This window comes from Vitis vinifera, chromosome 7, assembly GCF_030704535.1.
Source record: "Vitis vinifera cultivar Pinot Noir 40024 chromosome 7, ASM3070453v1".
Taxonomy (NCBI): domain Eukaryota; kingdom Viridiplantae; phylum Streptophyta; class Magnoliopsida; order Vitales; family Vitaceae; genus Vitis; species Vitis vinifera.
This window is the reverse complement of record NC_081811.1, coordinates 20,372,148-20,391,232: the sequence shown is the minus strand read 5'-3', so window position 1 is coordinate 20,391,232 and position 19,085 is coordinate 20,372,148. Positions and strand designations below refer to the sequence as shown.

The following is a 19,085-nucleotide window of genomic DNA, read 5'->3' as shown; positions in this document are numbered from 1 at the left end:
TGTGTAATGTTATTATTGATGGTGGCAGCAGCTTTCAAAATGTGGTGTATACTTAAATGATGGAGACGTTATGTATTAAAACATAGCCAGATCTACATCCTCACAAACTTTCATAGCTTCAAAGGGAGAATGGGGTAAAGGTAAGAAAACACTGCTTTTGTGTCATTTTCTATTGTAAATAATTATAAAGATGACGCATGGTGTGACGTTGTTCCTATGGATGCTTGCCATTTGCTTTTAGGGAGACCATGGTAATATGGTAGAAGAACTTTGCATGATGGGTATAAGAACATATACTCCTTTGTCAAAGATGGAGACCTGCTAAATTAGAAGCTACCCTAAACCTTCTAAAAAAGGGAAGGAAAGTAACTTGCTAACTTAATCTGAATGTAAAAAGAAGTTGAAAATGGGAAATAAAACTTGTGTTCTTGTGGTCCTAGAAGAAATGAAGAAAACAATGAGCTACGTAACAGAGTGAAGTGTTTTCTTCAAGAATTTCTTGATGTGATTCAAGGGGATAGTCAAATTGGCCTTCCACCAATGAGGGATATTCAACATCACATTATTATTATACCTATGGTTATTTTACCAAACAAAGTAGCATAACAAAATGAGCCCTAAGAAGCATGAAGAATTACAAAGACAAGTAGATGAACTTATTACTGATGTCTTGATAAGAGGAAGTAAGAGTCCTTGTATTGTGCTTGCCCTTCTTGTACGTAAAATGGAAGGAACATGGTGAATGTGTGTTTATTCATTTGGTGTGGGTTCATCTTTGAAAAGAATGCTTTCCACCTAAAAAATATGCTAAGCTCAAACCTATGGCTAATGGGCCATTCATATCACTCCAACAGATTGGTGAAAATGCATACAAAATTGAGCTTCTTGATAATTATAAGGTTTCTGCTCTTTCCCCTTATCATGGTAAAATAGCAATCTAGACTTGAGGATGAATCTTTTTCCACCCAAAGGAGCTTAACACGGGAGTATCCATGAATCAGAGTCAAGGGGGCTTTGTAGTCTCACATTAAGCTTCAACCAAATTAGAACCAGATTTTGGGAAACCTTTTTATTGCAAAGTGTTGATCTGGAAGATTATTGGTAAAATGGTTCTACTTCATTTGAACTCACGTGGGAATTCCGTCTTCATTTTCAGGATGACAGATTTTTTTTTTCCCTTTCTAGCATGCAACTAGGGAACATTGGGTCGGTATAAGACAATATAAGTTTTTGTAGTTTGATATTCTATGTACTTTTGTGGTAAATGCATATCCCTTAGGACCTCAGTTGACTAAAGGAGTCTTGACAAAGGTTTGTTTGGATAATATGATCCCAACAACATTTGAAATGAGCAGCTACACATGATCACACTTGAAAAGAAGAGGAATTGGCTTAATTGAATTTCATTGATGTCAATTGATGTATTTATACAACAAGTAAACTTTGGTTACACGTTAGTCTCTCCTATAATTAAGCTATCACTAATCAATCTAACTACAATCTAAGAATACAAAGGGGAATACAAAGAGGAAACTGTTATATATAGAATATATCTTCTTTATATAGAAGATTTGCTAGATTAATTTCCTAACACTCCCCCTCAAGTTGGAGAATGAATATCCTGTACTCCCAACTTGCGAATCATAGAAGTAAAGACTTCTTTTCCCAGAGCTTTAGTCAATACATCCACCAATTGATGTGCAGAGTTCACGAACCTTGTAGCAACGAATCCATCTTGAATCTTATCTCGGATTTAATGACAATCCATTTTAATGTGTCTGGTCGACTCATGAAAGACTGGGTTTACTACAATATGCAATACAACTTTGTTGTCACAGTACAACAATGCAGGTTCTCGATGCAATACTCCCAAATCTTTGAAAAGGTATCTTAGCCAAATTAACTCACAACAAGCACTTGTCATAGCACAATATTCTGCTTCAACTGAAGAAAGTGACACTGTTTTCTAACATTTAGATCTCCATGAGACTAATGAGGGGCCAAGGAAGACACAGTAACTTGTGGTTGACCTTCTAGTGACTGGACATCCTGCCCAATCTAAATCACAATAGGCTCGCAACCCGAAATCACTATTTGAGGAGAAAAACAATCCTTGCCCAAGTACATTCTTGAGATAGCACGCAACACGAAGTGCTACCTCCATATGAAGCTTACGAGGTTGATGTATAAACTTGCTTAATACATGCATAGAATATGTAATATCCGGCCTTGAGACAGTAAGATATATCAATCTACCAACCAACCTCCTATAATGATCCGAATCCTTGAGTAAATCACTTTTATCAAACAATTTCAAACCTCACTCCAAAAGAGTTTCAATAGGTGTTGCACCTAACAATCCCTCATCCTTAATGATTTCTAAAGCATACTTACGTTGGGAAATAAAAATCCCATTCTTAGAAGAAGATACTTTAATGCCAAGGAAATACTTCAAATCATCAAGATCTTTAAGACGAAATTGACTATGCAGGAATTTCTTAATAGTAGCAATACTCACATAATCATTTCCAGTAATCAAAATATCATCAACATATATCAAGAGGGTAGTGAAGGACTTGCCTTGTATTCTGGTGAATAAAGAGTAGTCAGGTCGAGATTGAACATACCCTGCAGCTCAAATAACTTCTGAGAATTTTGAGAACCACTGTTGAGATGCTTGCTTCAAGCCATACAGTGACTTATGTAATCGACACACCAAGTTTTCCTTTCCCTGTCTTTGAAGCCCTAATGGCGGTGACATGTAAATCTCTTCATGAAGATCGCCATGAAGGAAGACGTTATTAACATCTAATTGGTGAAGTGACCACCTTCGAGTAGCAACCAAGGCAAGGAGATAACGAACTATGATGATTTTGGCAATGGGAGGGAAGGTATCCTGATAATCAACACCCTCCAATTGTGTAAATCCCTTGGCAACTAATCGTGCTTTGTATCTCTCAATTGATCCATCGGAATGGTGTTTAATCTTATAAACCCACCGACAACCTATTGGCGTCTTCCCTATTGGAAGAGATGTGAGAGTCCAAGTACCATTGGCCTGGAGAGCCTACAATTCGAACCGCATCGCCTCCTACCATTCAGGATGGACGGCGGCTTCGGAATTATTTCTGGGTTTTGTGACTTAACTAATCTGGGCTATAAAAGAGCAATGTTCAGGCTTGTTACAATGATATGAAACATAATTGGCCAAAGGATAACGTGTACCTTTAGTCGGACCTGGAAGCAAGGAAGGAGATTGGTCGGAGCAAACATGTGTGATGTGAAAGCATACATAATCCTGTAGTTTCGCCGGTGGATTATGGGAGCTGTTAGAGCGACGAAGTGTTTTGGTTAGGGTTGGTTGTGGCAGGCTAGGAAGAGCTAGGGATGGGTCAGAGGGATTGGATGAAGATAGAAGCAAGGACGGTGATGAAGGAATGGATTATGTAGTTGGTAAGAGTGTCTCAACAGATGGGGAAGGAGAAGGAGGCGTTGGGATTTCCAATAGAGGTGCAGGAGCATTCTTAGGGCAGCGAGTGTATGTTTTGAGGAGAGCTAGAGTTGGATTCACAGTGGGCTACTCATCATGGAGGGAGGGGATATCAGAAATTATGGGTAAAGATATGGCTACGACGGAATTGAGTGTGTCTGAATTGGGTGTGACAGAAGAAGAGAGAACAGAGTCTATGGTGGGATGAGGGATAAGGCAAGAAGGATTAGTGACGTGAAAGGGAGTTGGGTCATGAATTGGAGTAGGAATTAGGCCTGAAGAGTAGCCCAAATTAGAAGTAGGAAGGACAGACTCGAAGGAAGCATAAGGAAAGTGATTTTCATGAAAACGTACATCCCTGCTGGTGAATATTTTTCTGGTAAAGAGATTGAACAATTTGTATGCTTTTTGTCCAACGGGATAACCAATACACAGGCGATGGCATTGTGATCAAATTTGTGAGAGACATGGACATTGGTAGCATAAGCGAGACAACCAAACACACGGAGGTGAGAGTAAGTAGGTGGTTTCAAGTAAAGGTGTTTGAATGGTGTTTTGAAGGAGAGAACGGGTGAAGGTAAGCAATTGATAATATGGACGAAGGTGAGTGCACATTCTTCCTAAAATTGAGTAGGAAGTTGAGCTTGAAATTTCAAGGCTCGTGCAACTTGTAAAATGTGGCGGTGTTTGCGTTCCACCACCCCATTTTGTTGGGGCGTGTAAACACAAGTGCTGGAAAAGAACACCATTATCTTTGAAAAAGGATTGAAGCGAAAGGAATTCTCCACCATTGTCACTTCGAAAAAATTTGATATGAGATGCAAATTGAGTGGAAACATAACTAAAGAAACGTTTTATAAGAGGTTGTGCTTCATCTTTGTGTTTCATTAGAAAAATCCAAGTAAAGCGTGTGTAATCATCAACAATACTAAGGAAATAATGTGCACCAGAAAGTGAAGAATGTTTATAATGACCCAAAATGTCACAATGAATAAGATCAAATGGTTTTTCGGATGAAATTTCACTAGTACCAAAAGGTAAACGATGTTGCTTTGCCAAAGGACAAATAGGGAAATCATTATTAGACTGAATTGAAATTTTTTTAAAGTTCTTAGCAATGAAACTCAAATGAGAATGGGAAACATGCCCTAAACGGCTATGCCATAGATCAATAGATGAAGTGGTGAGGTTTCAGGTTGGTTGACAGTTTGGTGATGAATGAGAATTGGTCTCGATTTTCTTTGTCGTTAACGCCTCTAGGTGATACAATCCATCACACTGCTTACCCAAACCAATCATCCTCCTTGTAGCCAGATCCTACAAAACACACCAATGAGGGGAAAATGTTATTGAACAATTCAGGCCTCTTATTAGACGACTAACTGACATTAAATTGACTTTGAATGTAGGTACACATAATACATCATACAGATAATAAACAGAGTTTAACAGCAAGAACCCCTTGGCGACAATGTTAGCCTTTTCTCCACTAAGTAACAATACTGGAGGCAATGAAATATTTTTATCTTTACATAAGAACAACTTTGGAGATGAAGAGATATGGTTTGTTGTGTCGTTGTCAATGATCCAACGGTGTGAAGAAATTTTAAACAAACCTAGTTTTGCTACAACTGCATTTGCCTGAGAACTTGTACCTCCATCTTTGTCATTCAGAAGGGATAGGAGTTGTTGAAGTTTTGCTTCTGAGATTCCAGTCAACACCGACTTCCCATCATCTTTGTTTGCACCATCAAAAACTTGATTAGCCATAGAAGTATTCTTGTGGCGTTTAAAATTGGAACCTATTCTTGCCTTTGTGTGTCCTAAAGGATATCCGTGCAGCTGATAACACTTCTCGATAAAGTGTCCCATTTTCCCACAATAGGTGCACTAAGTTTGCCCTCTGGAAGATCCTGAACGACGTTTGTCTTGATCAAACTGTCATGAATCTTGTGAACCACTGTAGGAGCGGTCTGAACGATCTGACCTTGCGTTCCTAACAGAGTTGTTCTTCATTTGATTGCTCCTTATGGCCATGGCAGTGCTGGAGTTAAACTCTATAGCTGTGTGTGTCGCACTAAGAAGCCTCTGTTTTTCTTCTTAGCACATAGAGGAATATGCTTGACGGACAGAGGGAAGAGGATTCATGAGAAGTATCTGCCCATGAATTGCACTATAGGATTCATTTAACCCCATTAGAAATTGCATCAATCTTTGTTGATCCTGTTGTGCTCCGCTTAACGCATCATTGTACGAGGCCAGTTCATCCCACAAGCTCTTGGGTTTTGTGTAGTAAACCGAGATAGAAAGCTACTCTTGTCGATGGTAGGCAATTTCTCACTAGATCTCAGATATGCGAGGTGCATTGCTTTGAGAGAATCGCTCACGAAGATCTTCCCAAACCTCATGAGCAGTTACATAATAGATTACAGAGTCTAAAATGTCAAGATTGAGAGTGTTGACAATCCAGGAATGCACCATATCACTGCAACGTGACCAAGTTGCATAGTCATCAGGATGAGTTTCTTCTGAAGGCGTCTTGATGGTGCCATTGACAAAACCCAATTTGTTCTTAGCATTTAAAGCCAAGGTCATGGCTCTGCGCCAAGCTGAGTACATCCATTCAGAGGTTTGGAAATCAAAACCAAAACCTGGATGATCTGAGTGATGAGTGAAATAAGGATTTGAGATATCAGACTTTGATGCATCTGATGGAGGGACAGAGAAATCGACTTGTTTTTCCATCTTTGATGAGTCTGGTTTTGATGTTCCAGAAGAGGTAGGATTCCTTTCATCAACCATGGTGGCCAAAGGATGAGAGATTGTTGCACGAGAAAGTATAGTGTGGCTACAATAAAGTCAGGATTTTAATTAGTCCCTGCTCTGATACCATGAAAAGAAGAAGAATTGGCTGAATTGAATTTCATTGATGTCAATTGATGTATTTATACAACAAGTAAACTTTGGTTACACAATAGTCTCTCCTATAATTAAGCTATCACCAATCAACCTAACTACAATCTAGGAATACAAAGGGGAATACAAAGGGGAAATTGTTATATACAGAATGTATCTTCTTTATATAGAAGATTTGCTAGATTAATTTCCTAACAAAACTGACCTTGTTGCACCCAAAACAAATACGGAAATCTGATGCTATTTGTTTGAATAATATCAGTAACTAGAAATGTTGAATACTATAACTGCAAGAATGGCTAAACACGAGAATAATTGTAAAAGGCTTGTAAGTAGTTACATGTAGGTATGAATCTGCATTTCTTCGTCTACTTATTCTGAAGACTAATCAACTACCAAATATACATTTGTCACATCTGTTCTTTTAGAAGCATGCATGAACCTGGCTTATAATGAAATACAGCCACATGTCACAATTAATATTAACATTTCCATATGCTTGGAAAGTAAGTTATTTGATGCTAATGAAATTTTTATAGATTCATGATATTGCATTCCACAAGTGATTCACACATGTTTAGACAAATGTCAGCATAAAGAAAACAATACCTTCTTGTGTTTCTCTCTTGTACTTGTCATGTGTTTGGTTCTGGGAGTTCTTATCATCTCCAGAAATCAGTGGGTGGTAGAAGTCTGGGACAAATATACCTTGTAGAATGATACAGGAGTTCAACATCCAAATATAAATTAAATTAAGGGTGCGTATGCAGTACGTATAGGTCATATTGATGGCCGTCCAAGCTGTTGTTTGAGAAAACTTACATGGATAAATGATTTTGTCCATCAGGCTGAGTTTAGTTCCACTTCTGAAAGCAGTAGGCTTATCTGCTAATAGATGGAGAGGGCTGAATCCTTTCTCGTCAATCAGGTTAACAAGATCTTCATACAGTTGAATTATTAGAAATGCCAATTCTGTCGATCACAAGAATACAAGTGCTATTAAAATGGACACATGTTTGGAAAAGACTATGATGAGTGGATGCAAATGCTTACTGAAGTGTCCTCCAGTGATGGCACAGTGAAGAACTGTTTCACTTTTTTTGTTCCGATAAGGGAGATAATTCTCTCTTTCAATGCGAGCGACTGTAGACGCTTCTAGCAGGCAAAAGAAAACTTTGATCTTGCCATGGCGAGCAGCCAAGAAGAGAGGAGTTTCTAGTTCTTCGTTGCGAACACGTAACGCTTCTGGATAGCGACCAGCAATGGTTCTGCACATTGAAACATTTCCAATTGAAGCTGCCAAATGGAGAGGGGTATTCCCTTTCGCATTTTGTATGCGTAGAACATCCGCACTGATACCAATTACAGTCTCCAGTAGTTTTTCAACAACATCTTCTTTGCAATCAGAGATAGCTATATGCAGTGCGGTTTCTCCACTTGTAGTGATCTTTTCTTTGCTGGCCCAGGGCACGTCCTGGTATATTTTCACCACCTTATCCCATTTGCCTTCCATGGCATTATTGAATAAATCTCTCCTCACTGCCTCGTCAGCTTCAATTTCCATGCCTCTTTTTATCTTGCAACAACTACAAAGAAGACAACGGTCTACAGAAAGAGCTGGTCAATTAACTGCAACTCTATGAGAATGCTGCAGGTACGCTTCCTCTAAATAAATTGAAGGCAGCCAGATACCTTGGTCCACATCTCATAAATGATGCTCCTTGCTTTTTGAAGAGTGAACCATGCAGGTAAAATCAACTAATCAAATCATATTGGTTTCTAAGAACGTAATCTTTAAGATGCCTAGCTCTTGGGTTTTGTCCCCACCTTTCTTAAAGCATTTGTCCCAAATAGACTTCGGAATTTCACTTTTCATGCTACTCAATTGCTTTGTCTTGCTCTTGTGTAAAGTGAATAAATAAAAGAGCAAAACTAAGAAGTTTTAGAAAAATAAAAAAAAATAAAAATAGAAGTGAAAGTTTTCCATTTATTTTCATATTTATAGTTTAAATTGCAAGTGAAGTGGGAGCATAACACTCAACCATGAAGAAACAAAATGACAGGAGCCTCTTTTCACTGATTTTTACTCCCATATATATAATTTTCAAGCTAAAAAAAAACCCAAAATCGAAAATAAAAAAGCATTGTCTTGTACTTATGGAACATAAACGGTAAAAATAGAAAAGCAAAAGCCATATTTCTCTTTATAATGTGCAAAGTTGAAATTTCATTTTCATATTAATTACAAATTTGACTGGAAAAGAGAAATGGGAAAAGGAAAAGCAGTGTCATACCAGCCCTATGAACATAATCAGACATGAAAAAAAAAAAAAGGTAAATAATATTCCTATTTTGAATTGTAGTTGTAGATTTTTCCCAAGTTGGTAAAGAAAACTATTGGTTTCTAAGAACGTAATCTTTAAGATGCCTAGCTCTTGCACTTTGTCCCCACTTTTCTTAAAGCATTTGTCCCAAATAGACTTTAGAATTTCATTTTTCATATTAGTCAATCCCATTGTCTTGTCATTTGTAAAGTAAATAAATAAAGGAGTAAAACTATTAGGTATTTGGTTTTTTAGTTTTTTTTTGCTGAAAGCAATTTACTTTCAGATTTTAGATTGTTTGTTTTTCTAATTTTTTATGAATTATTATAATTTTTTTGCTAAATAAAAAAAACTAAAATATTTAATTTTTTCTAAATGAAAAAAATAACAAATTAGTTTTTATTTACTTTTTAATGTTTAACATAAATAAAACATTACAAAAATAAACAATTTAATACTTAACAATATTAAACATTACTTCATTTTAATTTCAATTTAGAATTAAGTTAAAACAGAAAACACCACATAAGAAATTTTAAAAAAAAAATAGAAGTAATCATATTATAAAGTGAATGTTTTCCATTTATTTTCATATTTATAATTAAATTGCAAATGAAGTAGGAACATAATACTCAACCATGAAGAAACAAAATGACCGAAGCCTCTTTTCGTTGATTTCTACTCTCATATGTCTAATTTGCTAACCAAAAAGAAAAAACATTGTCTTGTACGGATGAAACAAAAAGTAAAAAATCGAAAAGCAAAATCCATAATCCTCTTTATAATATGCAAAATTGAAATTTCATTTTCATATTCCAAATTTGACTGGAACAGAGAAAGGAAATAAATTCCAAATTTGACTGGAAAAGAGAGAGGGGAAAAGGAAAAAAGCAATGTCACACCCCTATGAATATAATCAGACATGAAAAAAAAAAGTAAATAGCATTCCTATTTTGAATTGTAGTTATAGGTTTTTCCTAATAGTTGGTAAAGAAAACCAAAGGATAAATAATTTCCATCTTCGACACTAATTTGAAATTTAGCTTAAAAATCAACACCCATAATAAATTGTGATACATCATTTTGTTTTTTTTTTTTTTGGCTTTTATTTATCATCAACTAGTAAGCAACCAATATTGTTTAGTGCCCTCCAGTCTTTTGGCATAATAATAAACTACATTACTAAGACGACACCATGAAATATGGTCTTAAACTAACACATCATCATTTTATTTTTTTTCGTTGCTTGCTAGTTTTTTGTTTTTTGTTTTTGTTTTTTTTTTACTATCAACTAGTAAGCAACCAACATTAAGGTACAAAAATATTTGACCTAAAAGCTTAAACTTTTATTAATGGTCCAATTATGTATATCATGCTATTTCACTTATCAAGTCAATTATAACCCTTACACTTCCTTGAAAGTCGCCTTTTTTGAATTTCGATGTTATTGAATTCACATGTGGACTTAATTAATGAGAAAAATAAACAAACAATAACATTAAAAGTCATGCCTTGCACAGAACTAAGATTATGGTATCATGTTAAACTATTAATCTACTATAAAGAATTGATTTGTTAGGCAATGGACCATCTATGCATAGTCCACTATTTTCAAAATCATCTTTTAGAAAAGAAAATTTTGTATACTTATGGATATAATTAAATTTTTCCATATAATTTAATTGAACATATTAAATTGGTTTCTAAAAATTTGTATTAAGGGTAAGAAAAATACATAATACAGAAATTTAAATGAAGGCAAAAAAATTTAACAGAAAATTCTTACTTTCTTATTGATTGCTGATGAATTTACAAAGCTGAAGATGATGGAGCTTCTTTTTACAGACAACTTTGCACACTATTGCACACACTTTCTCGAGCACACTTTCTCTTTTACTACCACTAATTTATAGGCAAAGCATTTACAAGTGACAGGTGAGAATACAGGTGAGAATTAATTTCAAGTGGTTGGATGGTAGGAAGAATATTTACGTTGTTCAGAGGTTTAGTAATAAATACAAAGACTTTTGAGACTTGTGACTTTTATTCATCCGTTCTTCTTTTCCTTCATTTCTCTTTCTCTTGTTGTCCTTTTCTTCTCTTTTTATTACATGCATAATACGTGGCTTGTGGATGTCTTTACTGCTTCTGAACTTGTACTGCCATATTTAATTTTTGTAGTTGAAGACGCATTTACTGCTTCATTGTCGTCATTGCTGACATCATCCTTCCATTGCATTTTGTAGATTATGATAACTTTCATCGTCCAGGTTGTCCCAAAATAATGCGTCATCGCTGAGGTAGGAAGATGGTTCTGGTATATCTACACTGAGTTCGGTTATAAAATCCTGTTCTTCAGAAGTAATAAAAGGGTTTGGAACAATGATGTGTTCTAAAGGTTTTACTCTCCATATAGACATGGTTTTTGTTTCGCCAATGAGATGAAATAATTTATTCCGAGTTGGTCTAAGATCATAGATTTGAAAAGCACTAAAGCGAGTAAAAAATTCTGGAAATTCATCTGAACGGGTCATTTCCCATTCTGGTTCTTGTTGAGGGATGAGTGGTTCTTTATTATGTTTTATATATACATGATGATAGGCTGGTACTACTGATCCATCGGGTTGAAATAAAGGTGGAATGGTTTCAAAAGAAATATCTATATATTTTTCGGCTTTAAAAAGATAAGTTAAAATATCTTTCAATTTTTCTGGGAAATTTTCAGGGATTTGAGATATATGGTTCATAAAAACATTTTTTTAAAATTCCCTGATCCATAAGTTGCGGTACTAAATCAAAATTTTCTTTATTTACAACAGACATATTTACATAAGCTAAATATATAACAAAGAAAAATTCAGGGTCGTGATATGCCATATGCCTTGTTTTTATCCCGTCATTTTTAGTTCTAAAATGTTTATACAAAAGTTCTTGATTTTTAAACACTTTGTTATATTGGTTTTGTAGAAAAAAGGTTTTGACGAAAGAGTAGTTATCAACTCCAATTATATTTTTAACAACAAGCCTTTCATATTGTTCAGTCAGAAGAGCTGATTTCTTAATTAAACTAATTACTTCAGGTTGACTGTTTGAACAGTTGGTTTGATTGGTTGACACTGTACTGGTTTTCAAATCTTCTATCAGTTTTTCTTGATTTTCTTGGATTTTGAGGTTTTGGAATTTTTGGGTTTCTAAAGCAATCAGTTGGTTTTGAAGGTTTTGTAAATGTTGGGCTAAAGCTGACACTGTTTTTCCATAAGCGTATTTTAAATTTTGGTTCGGAAAACTTTGTGGTTTTAAAGACCAAAAATTATCTACAATAACCTTATGTTCTTCAAAAAGGTTTTGAGAAAATAAAGAGTTAAACCTTAGGTTTGGATTCAACACTTCGTTTAGACATATGGTTCCATATTGAAAGGTTCTAGCTTTCGTGGGTTTTCTTTGAGCCATGTTCCTGTAATCATGAAATCAATCATTAGTATTATTGACATTATTAATTATTTGTCTACTTAACCAATCTGCTAATATATTATCTTTTCCTTTAATATGTTCAAATTTAGGTTTGAAACCAATTAAAGAGTTTTGAAACTTTATCCATCTTTTGGTGGACAGTTTTGAAGAATTTTTGTTTTCAAAGAATTTTTTAATATTCTCGCAATCGGTTCTTAAAGTAAATTGTTCTTGGTTTAAAAATAATTGAAATTTTTCTAAGACTAATATTATTGCTTCAATTTCTAAGTCTGTAGAGCTAATGTTCTTTTGATAATCATTAAAAGTTCCACTACAATATCTACAAAGTTTTTCTTCTCCTATGTTAGTTATTGCTAAAAGTATACCTCCCCATCCTGTTTGACTAGCATCAGTTTGGACTATTTTATATTCATTTTCTAAGTGTAAATGCAAGGTTGGGAGATGTTTCACAAGTTCTTTTATTTTTTGTATAAGTTTAATATCTTCTTGGTTAAAATATCTCTGCCCTGTGTTTTTTGTTTTACGATAAAAAGGTCCAGCTAATCTACTAAGGTTTTTAATATATGGCCTAGCATAATTTAATAATCCTAAAAAACTTTGAAGGGTTTTTAAATCTTCGAGTTTGTCTGGAAAATTATTTATTTTTTGCACTATATGTTCTTGTAATTTTATTTGTCCATCCTCTAATTCTAATCCTAAAAATTCTATTTGAGTCTTAAATAATTTCAATTTCTTTTTACTTACTATTAATCCATGACTAATTAATTTTTCAAAAATCAATTCTAAATGCTTTATGTGTTCTTGAAGAGTATATGAAAAGACAAGAATATCATCAATATATACAAGAACAAAAGAATATTTTCCAAAAATATTATCCATCATTCGTTGGAATATCTGAGGAGCATTTTTTAGTCCAAATGGCATTACATTCCATTCATATAATCCACAAGGACATGAAAACGTTGTCCATGGTTTACTATCCTCTTCTAATCTGATTTGCCAAAATCCACTTTTACAGTCTACTGAGAAAAATATTTACATCCTTGAATAGAATTAATTAAAGAATCTTTGTTTGGAATTTTATAGGCATCATCATATGTATTATCATTCAATCTTTTATAATTAATAACCATCCTAGCTTTTCCTCGTTTTTCTTCATTATAGTTCCTAACTAAAAAGGCTGAGGATCTATGGGGACTGAAACTTGGTTTTATGAGGTTATTCTGTAACAATTCTTCTATTTGAATTTTGAATTCCTTTGTATCTATAAGATTGCATGCTATATCTGCAGTTTTTATTGTTAAATCTGGGTTTTTAATTGGTATTTTACAGGTTGTCTTATTTTTATTCCAATGTTTTTGTGGGTCTTCTCCTATAATTCCTATTTTTTCTGCTTCTAATATAAGGGTTTTTAATCTATTTGCATTTCTTAATTGTTCTGAGTAGTCATTAATTATGCTATCCTTTTGTGCCTCCACTTTGCTAATTTGATGAGATGTTACATTATGATTTTTATTTAATACATTTTCTATGTTTGTATAAACAATTGTTGTGGTTTTAGGATGAAAACTAACTTGGTTATTTTGTATTGTTATCCCTCCTTGTAAAGAATGTACAAAATTTAAACCTAAAATAAAAGGATATAAACTTATAATAGGTACAAGATAAGTTTGAGGTAATACTAAGGTTATGTTATTAATTATGATTGGTACGTTTGAAATATACTTGGTTAGTATTAGTTTTTGTTGATTGTATTGGATTAATTCTACTGGTTGAACTAATGTTTGCTGATCTTCTTGAGGTACTAAGGTTTCAAATAAAAGGTTTTTACTGGCTCCAGTATCTAACATTGCGTCTACCTTTAATTCTATGGTTTTTAATTTAATTGTTGTTGGAAAAATAATAGATTTAACTTTATTTGCCATATTTACTTGTTCTATTGTTTGTATGGTTATTTTTTCAGGATTCATTGGTTCTTTTACAGGACTTTTTGGTTCTTCTGTGTGTTCTTCTGTGTCCTTAGTTTTTGAACTACTATCTTCTTCTCCTTTTGAAAATTTCCTTTGATTATTATTTGTAAATCTTTCCATATATTATAAGGTTTTATTTTACTTTCTAAAGGTTGTACAAGGTTTTCTAAATTTAAAGGGGTTCTCTTAGCTTGATTTTCCTCTTTTTCAATAATCATACAAATTTCTTTTTTTTCATTTTCACTATCTTCTACACTATATACACTTGAATTTTCACTTTCAAAGTCTAATTCACTGATAAGTTCTTCTTCTTCACTATCTAGCTGATACTCATTTATTAGGTTTATTTTTACTTGGGTTTTTCTATTTCGTTCATTTAATGGTTTTTTAAGTTCAAGACATTCAGGTCTTATATGGCCTTCCTGACCACACAAATAACATTTACACTGTCTTTTTCTTTCTGAGGTTCTTTTTCTTTTTATCCAAAACTTTCCAGGTTTTTTATACCTTGTATGATATGGTCGTTTTTTATAAAAGGTTCTTGACTTTCTTCTTAAAAATTTATTATATCTCTTAGGTTTTCTAAACTTATATTCTCTGCATCCTATATCTAGATTTTCTCTTATATGTAATTTTCTACAAAGTTGTTGATTTATGTCTTGTTTCTTTATCTGACTTCTTTCTCCTATGCTTACACATTCTCTTTCTAACCAATTTTTTACAAATTCTATTCTAGCACCTATATAAGGAGAGTTTTTATACTCGGAGGTTGTAAATTCATTCCATAATCTAAGTCCTACTGGTCCTTGTATTTTTAATATATATTTATTTAAATATTCAGGGGTTCTGTCTACTCTAGCAAGGATTGCATATTTCCTAAATTTTTGTTCATATTCTCTTATATATGAAAGGTTACATAATTTCAATTGTTCTAACTTATGAAGGTATATTGCAGGTTCCTTTACATCTTCTTGTGTTGTTCCTAAAAAATAAAGTTTTATTAGATTTATAAATACAGATATGCTAAAATTATTTCTAACTTCTTGAAAATAACTGCTGTTTTCTTGTTCCATGTTTCTAAAAAATTGTAGTACAGTTCCTCTAAGGGTGCTTTTACAAAATTCATAAATTTCTTGTTGATTTTCAAAGGATACTACCACACCTGCTGAATTTAAAGATTGCTCCCAATTTTCTATGGTTTTTCTAAGATCTTGTGCACTATCTATATCTAATATTGTTCCATATTCGTATATTGGTTGCAAAGAACTAGAAGGTTCTGTTTTAGTTTTCCATTGAGGTCCTTTTGGCTTGCTATACGACTTATTATATTTTACTATTTCACTTTTTACATTTACAGTTTCTTTTTCTTCATTTATTGTATTTATTGATTCGTTTGAGATTATTTCTATGTTTTCGTTAACTTTTGGTTGAATAGTAAATTGATTTATCATTTCTATATCCATAAGTTTTTTGATTAAATTGGTTTTATAGAGTTGTTCTATTATTTGGTCATCTGTATAGTTGTTACACATTATATTAGCAAAGTTTTCTTGATCCATTTGTTCGTCTAGTAATATTGGATTACTAAATTCTTCTAACATTATATTTACTAACTCTGAGTTTTTGTATAGGTTTTCTACTGTCTCAATGTTTAGTAAAATATCTTCTTGTATAACATTTACATTTTCTATCTCACTATCTGACTCTACCTCTACATTTACAGTTTTATAATTTCCAAAGGTTATACTTGCACTTCCATCTTGGTTTTCATATAAGCTACTGGATGTTGGATATTTTATTATTGGTTTATTTATTTGAGGTAATTCCCATTCTCGTCCTAGTAAATAGTCTATATTTACAAGTTTTGCTTCTATCATATTTACTGTCTTACTTCCAAAGGTTTTTACTATATCATCGAATTCCATCATACATTTTAAGCTTAAAGCATTAGTAGTTTTTCCTATAAATCCTATAGCTATGCTAAGGTTTTTACTTCCTAATTCCATATCATAACCTTTAGTATTTACAGTTATTTTTATTTTTTCTGTGAATTCCTTAAGATCTATACAAAATTGAGGTATACAACCAATAACTGCGTAATTTTGGTTCATATTAACTTCTGCACTAGCTAAAAGAGCTCGTCCTACTGTATTGTTTCTAGTATCTAAAAGGTTAATATTTATAAGTGCTCCAATTTCTTTACGATGAAGTCCTATTATTCCTATCAAAATTATTCCTAAGTGCATATATTTATCGGTTTTATTTTTTAATAATTTGTGTTTTGTTTCTGGAGATACTAAATCTAAATATACAATATTTCCTATTGAACTTATAGTATGTTGATTTAAAAATCTAGTTATTTTATAATTTTGAACTAATTGTTTTTTGTAAGGTGTTACTTCCTTTACTGCCTTTTTTAATTTTTCTTCAATAAATTCTTTTACATTATCTCGAGGGTTTATTGCTTCTACTATTTCCATGGTTTTATTGCTAGATTTTTTGGTTCAAAAGGATTTATTTTTCTTTCTATTTTAATTATTGGTTTTTCTCCTAAATTAAAGTTTTCAAATTGTTTTAAAAGGTTATTTAATTTTTGTTCCTCTGATATTACTATATTTCTTTGTTCTAAAAGTTTATCTACTTTTTGGTTAATTTTTTCTAAAGTTTCTTTTAAATTTTGTTGTTCTAATTTTATTTGTTCTATTTCTTTTCTAACAAATTTTTCTTCTCTAGCTAATTGTTCTTTAATATAATCTAGGTTATTTCTTAGCAAATTATGGTTCTTAAAGTCTTCCAGCTTCTTTTCTAATTCCTAAGACCGTGTTTAGTTTTTCTACAGATTTTATTTGCCTTTTCTGGATTTCTTTTAAAATATCTATATTGTTTTGGTTTTCTTTCTGAATATGTTTTTTGTAATACTTCGTTTGTTATTTTTAATTGTGCCTCTACTAAAAATTTTAACTGCTTTACCTCTTGGGTTTGTAGATGAGGGTTCATTATCTCTAATATGTTTTAATTAGATGAGCTAGCATATAAATTATCAATATAATATTTTATAATTTCTCTTCTAATTATGGTTTCGATAGCAAAAAGTTCATCAAAAGCTTCTTGTATAGCTACTTCGTATTCATTCAAATATTTAAGAGAAGTTAAGTTTTTAATATCTGTGGTTAAATCTTTTACAGTAGTTCTTAAATTATGTAATTTATCACAAGTTTCTCTAAATTCTTTACGTTGAGCATACAACCTATTATTAAGTTCTTTTACACGATCATAATCTATATTATATATACCAGGAGGATAAGGAATAAAAGACATTAATTCTTATGAAACTAATTCATGTTAAGTAAGCAGAGCAAATAAAGATTCAGAATAAATTAAGCAAAATTAATCAGACTTTATATGGGGTAAGATAAAGTTCGGTACTCTGAAAATTAATTTGAATCTACAGTCTCCTTTCCTAATTAATATACTGCAATACACAGAGAGGGGCTCTGATACCAACTTTTCCCATCACCAGTTTCAACAACAGTTTGTTAGTAAAGTTTCTTTAAATCTCCGTTAGCAATGAGGGTTTGATTAAAGTTTTTTATTGAATTAAAGTGTGAACACATTTATTACTAGTATTAAAATAATATAAAATTTTACAAAGACTTATTAAAATAACAAAAGGGTTCTGTGCTTATAGTGAAAGTTTTTGAACGTATAAAATTAAGTTTTGAAATCTTAAATGTATAAAATTTAAGTTTTTGAAATCGGATATCTCGAAAATTCAAGTAGTAAAATTCAAAATTTTTTAAAACATCACTTCGTGTCAAGGTAATACCCCCCTTCTGACTAGACATAGTCTCCCTAAAACGCCAATTTTCCGGCAAAAACGGGTTTGAGGTCAAGGGTTAAGACTAAAGACTCTAGTTTTAAAACATGATTTTACACCCAAAATTTTCTAAATAAACCGATTTTTTTTTTTTTTTTTTTTTTTTTTTTTTTTTTATGTTGATGGGAACATTATATAAAAAGGATCCATGTATATTACATATATTAACTAGTAAAGAAAACTTAAAAATAATTCAAATAATTTTCATTTCCCTACTTTACCTTTTTACCCCTTTTTACCCCCTAAGGGTAAGAAAAATACATAATACAGAAATTTAAATGAAGGCAAAAAATTTTAACAGAAAATTCTTACTTTCTTATTGATTGCTGATGAATTTACAAAGCTGAAGATGATGGAGCTTCTTTTTACAGACAACTTTGCACACTATTGCACACACTTTCTCGGGCACACTTTCTCTTTTACTACCACTAATTTATAGGCAAAGCATTTACAAGTGACAGGTGAGAATACAGGTGAGAATTAATTTCAAGTGGTTGGATGGTAGGAAGAATATTTACGTTGTTCAGAGGTTTAGTAATAAATACAAAGACTTTTGAGACTTGTGACTTTTATTCATCCGTTCTTCTCTTCCTTCTTTTCTCTTTCTCTTGTTGTCCTTTTCTTCTCTTTTTATTACATGCATAATACGTGGCTTGTGGATGTCTTTACTGCTTCTGAACTTGTACTGCCATATTTAATTTTTGTAGTTGAAGACGCATTTACTGCTTCATTGTCGTCATTGCTGACATCATCCTTCCATTGCATTTTGTAGATTATGATAACTTTCATCGTCCAGGTTGTCCCAAAATAATGCGTCATCGCTGAGGTAGGAAGATGGTTCTGGTATATCTACACTGAGTTCGGTTATAAAATCCTGTTCTTCAGAAGTAATAAAAGGGTTTGGAACAATGATGTGTTCTAAAGGTTTTACTCTCCATATAGACATGGTTTTTGTTTCGCCAATGAGATGAAATAATTTATTCCGAGTTGGTCTAAGATCATAGATTTGAAAATCTCTAAAGCGAGTAAAAAATTCT

At 32.6% G+C, this 19,085-nt stretch overlaps 1 protein-coding gene across 1 annotated transcript; it reads right to left on the bottom strand.

Moving 5' to 3' along the window:
• Positions 1-6,965: 6,965 nt before the first annotated feature.
• LOC132254077 (uncharacterized) lies at positions 6,966-8,096 on the bottom strand. Its single transcript, XM_059738286.1, has 3 exons — positions 7,460-8,096; positions 7,229-7,378; positions 6,966-7,114 (listed from the first exon to the last, which is right to left on the bottom strand). Exons 1-3 carry the CDS (start codon positions 7,968-7,970, stop codon positions 6,984-6,986), a joined length of 792 nt encoding a protein of 263 aa, XP_059594269.1. The 5' UTR covers positions 7,971-8,096; the 3' UTR covers positions 6,966-6,983.
• Positions 8,097-19,085: the final 10,989 nt, after the last annotated feature.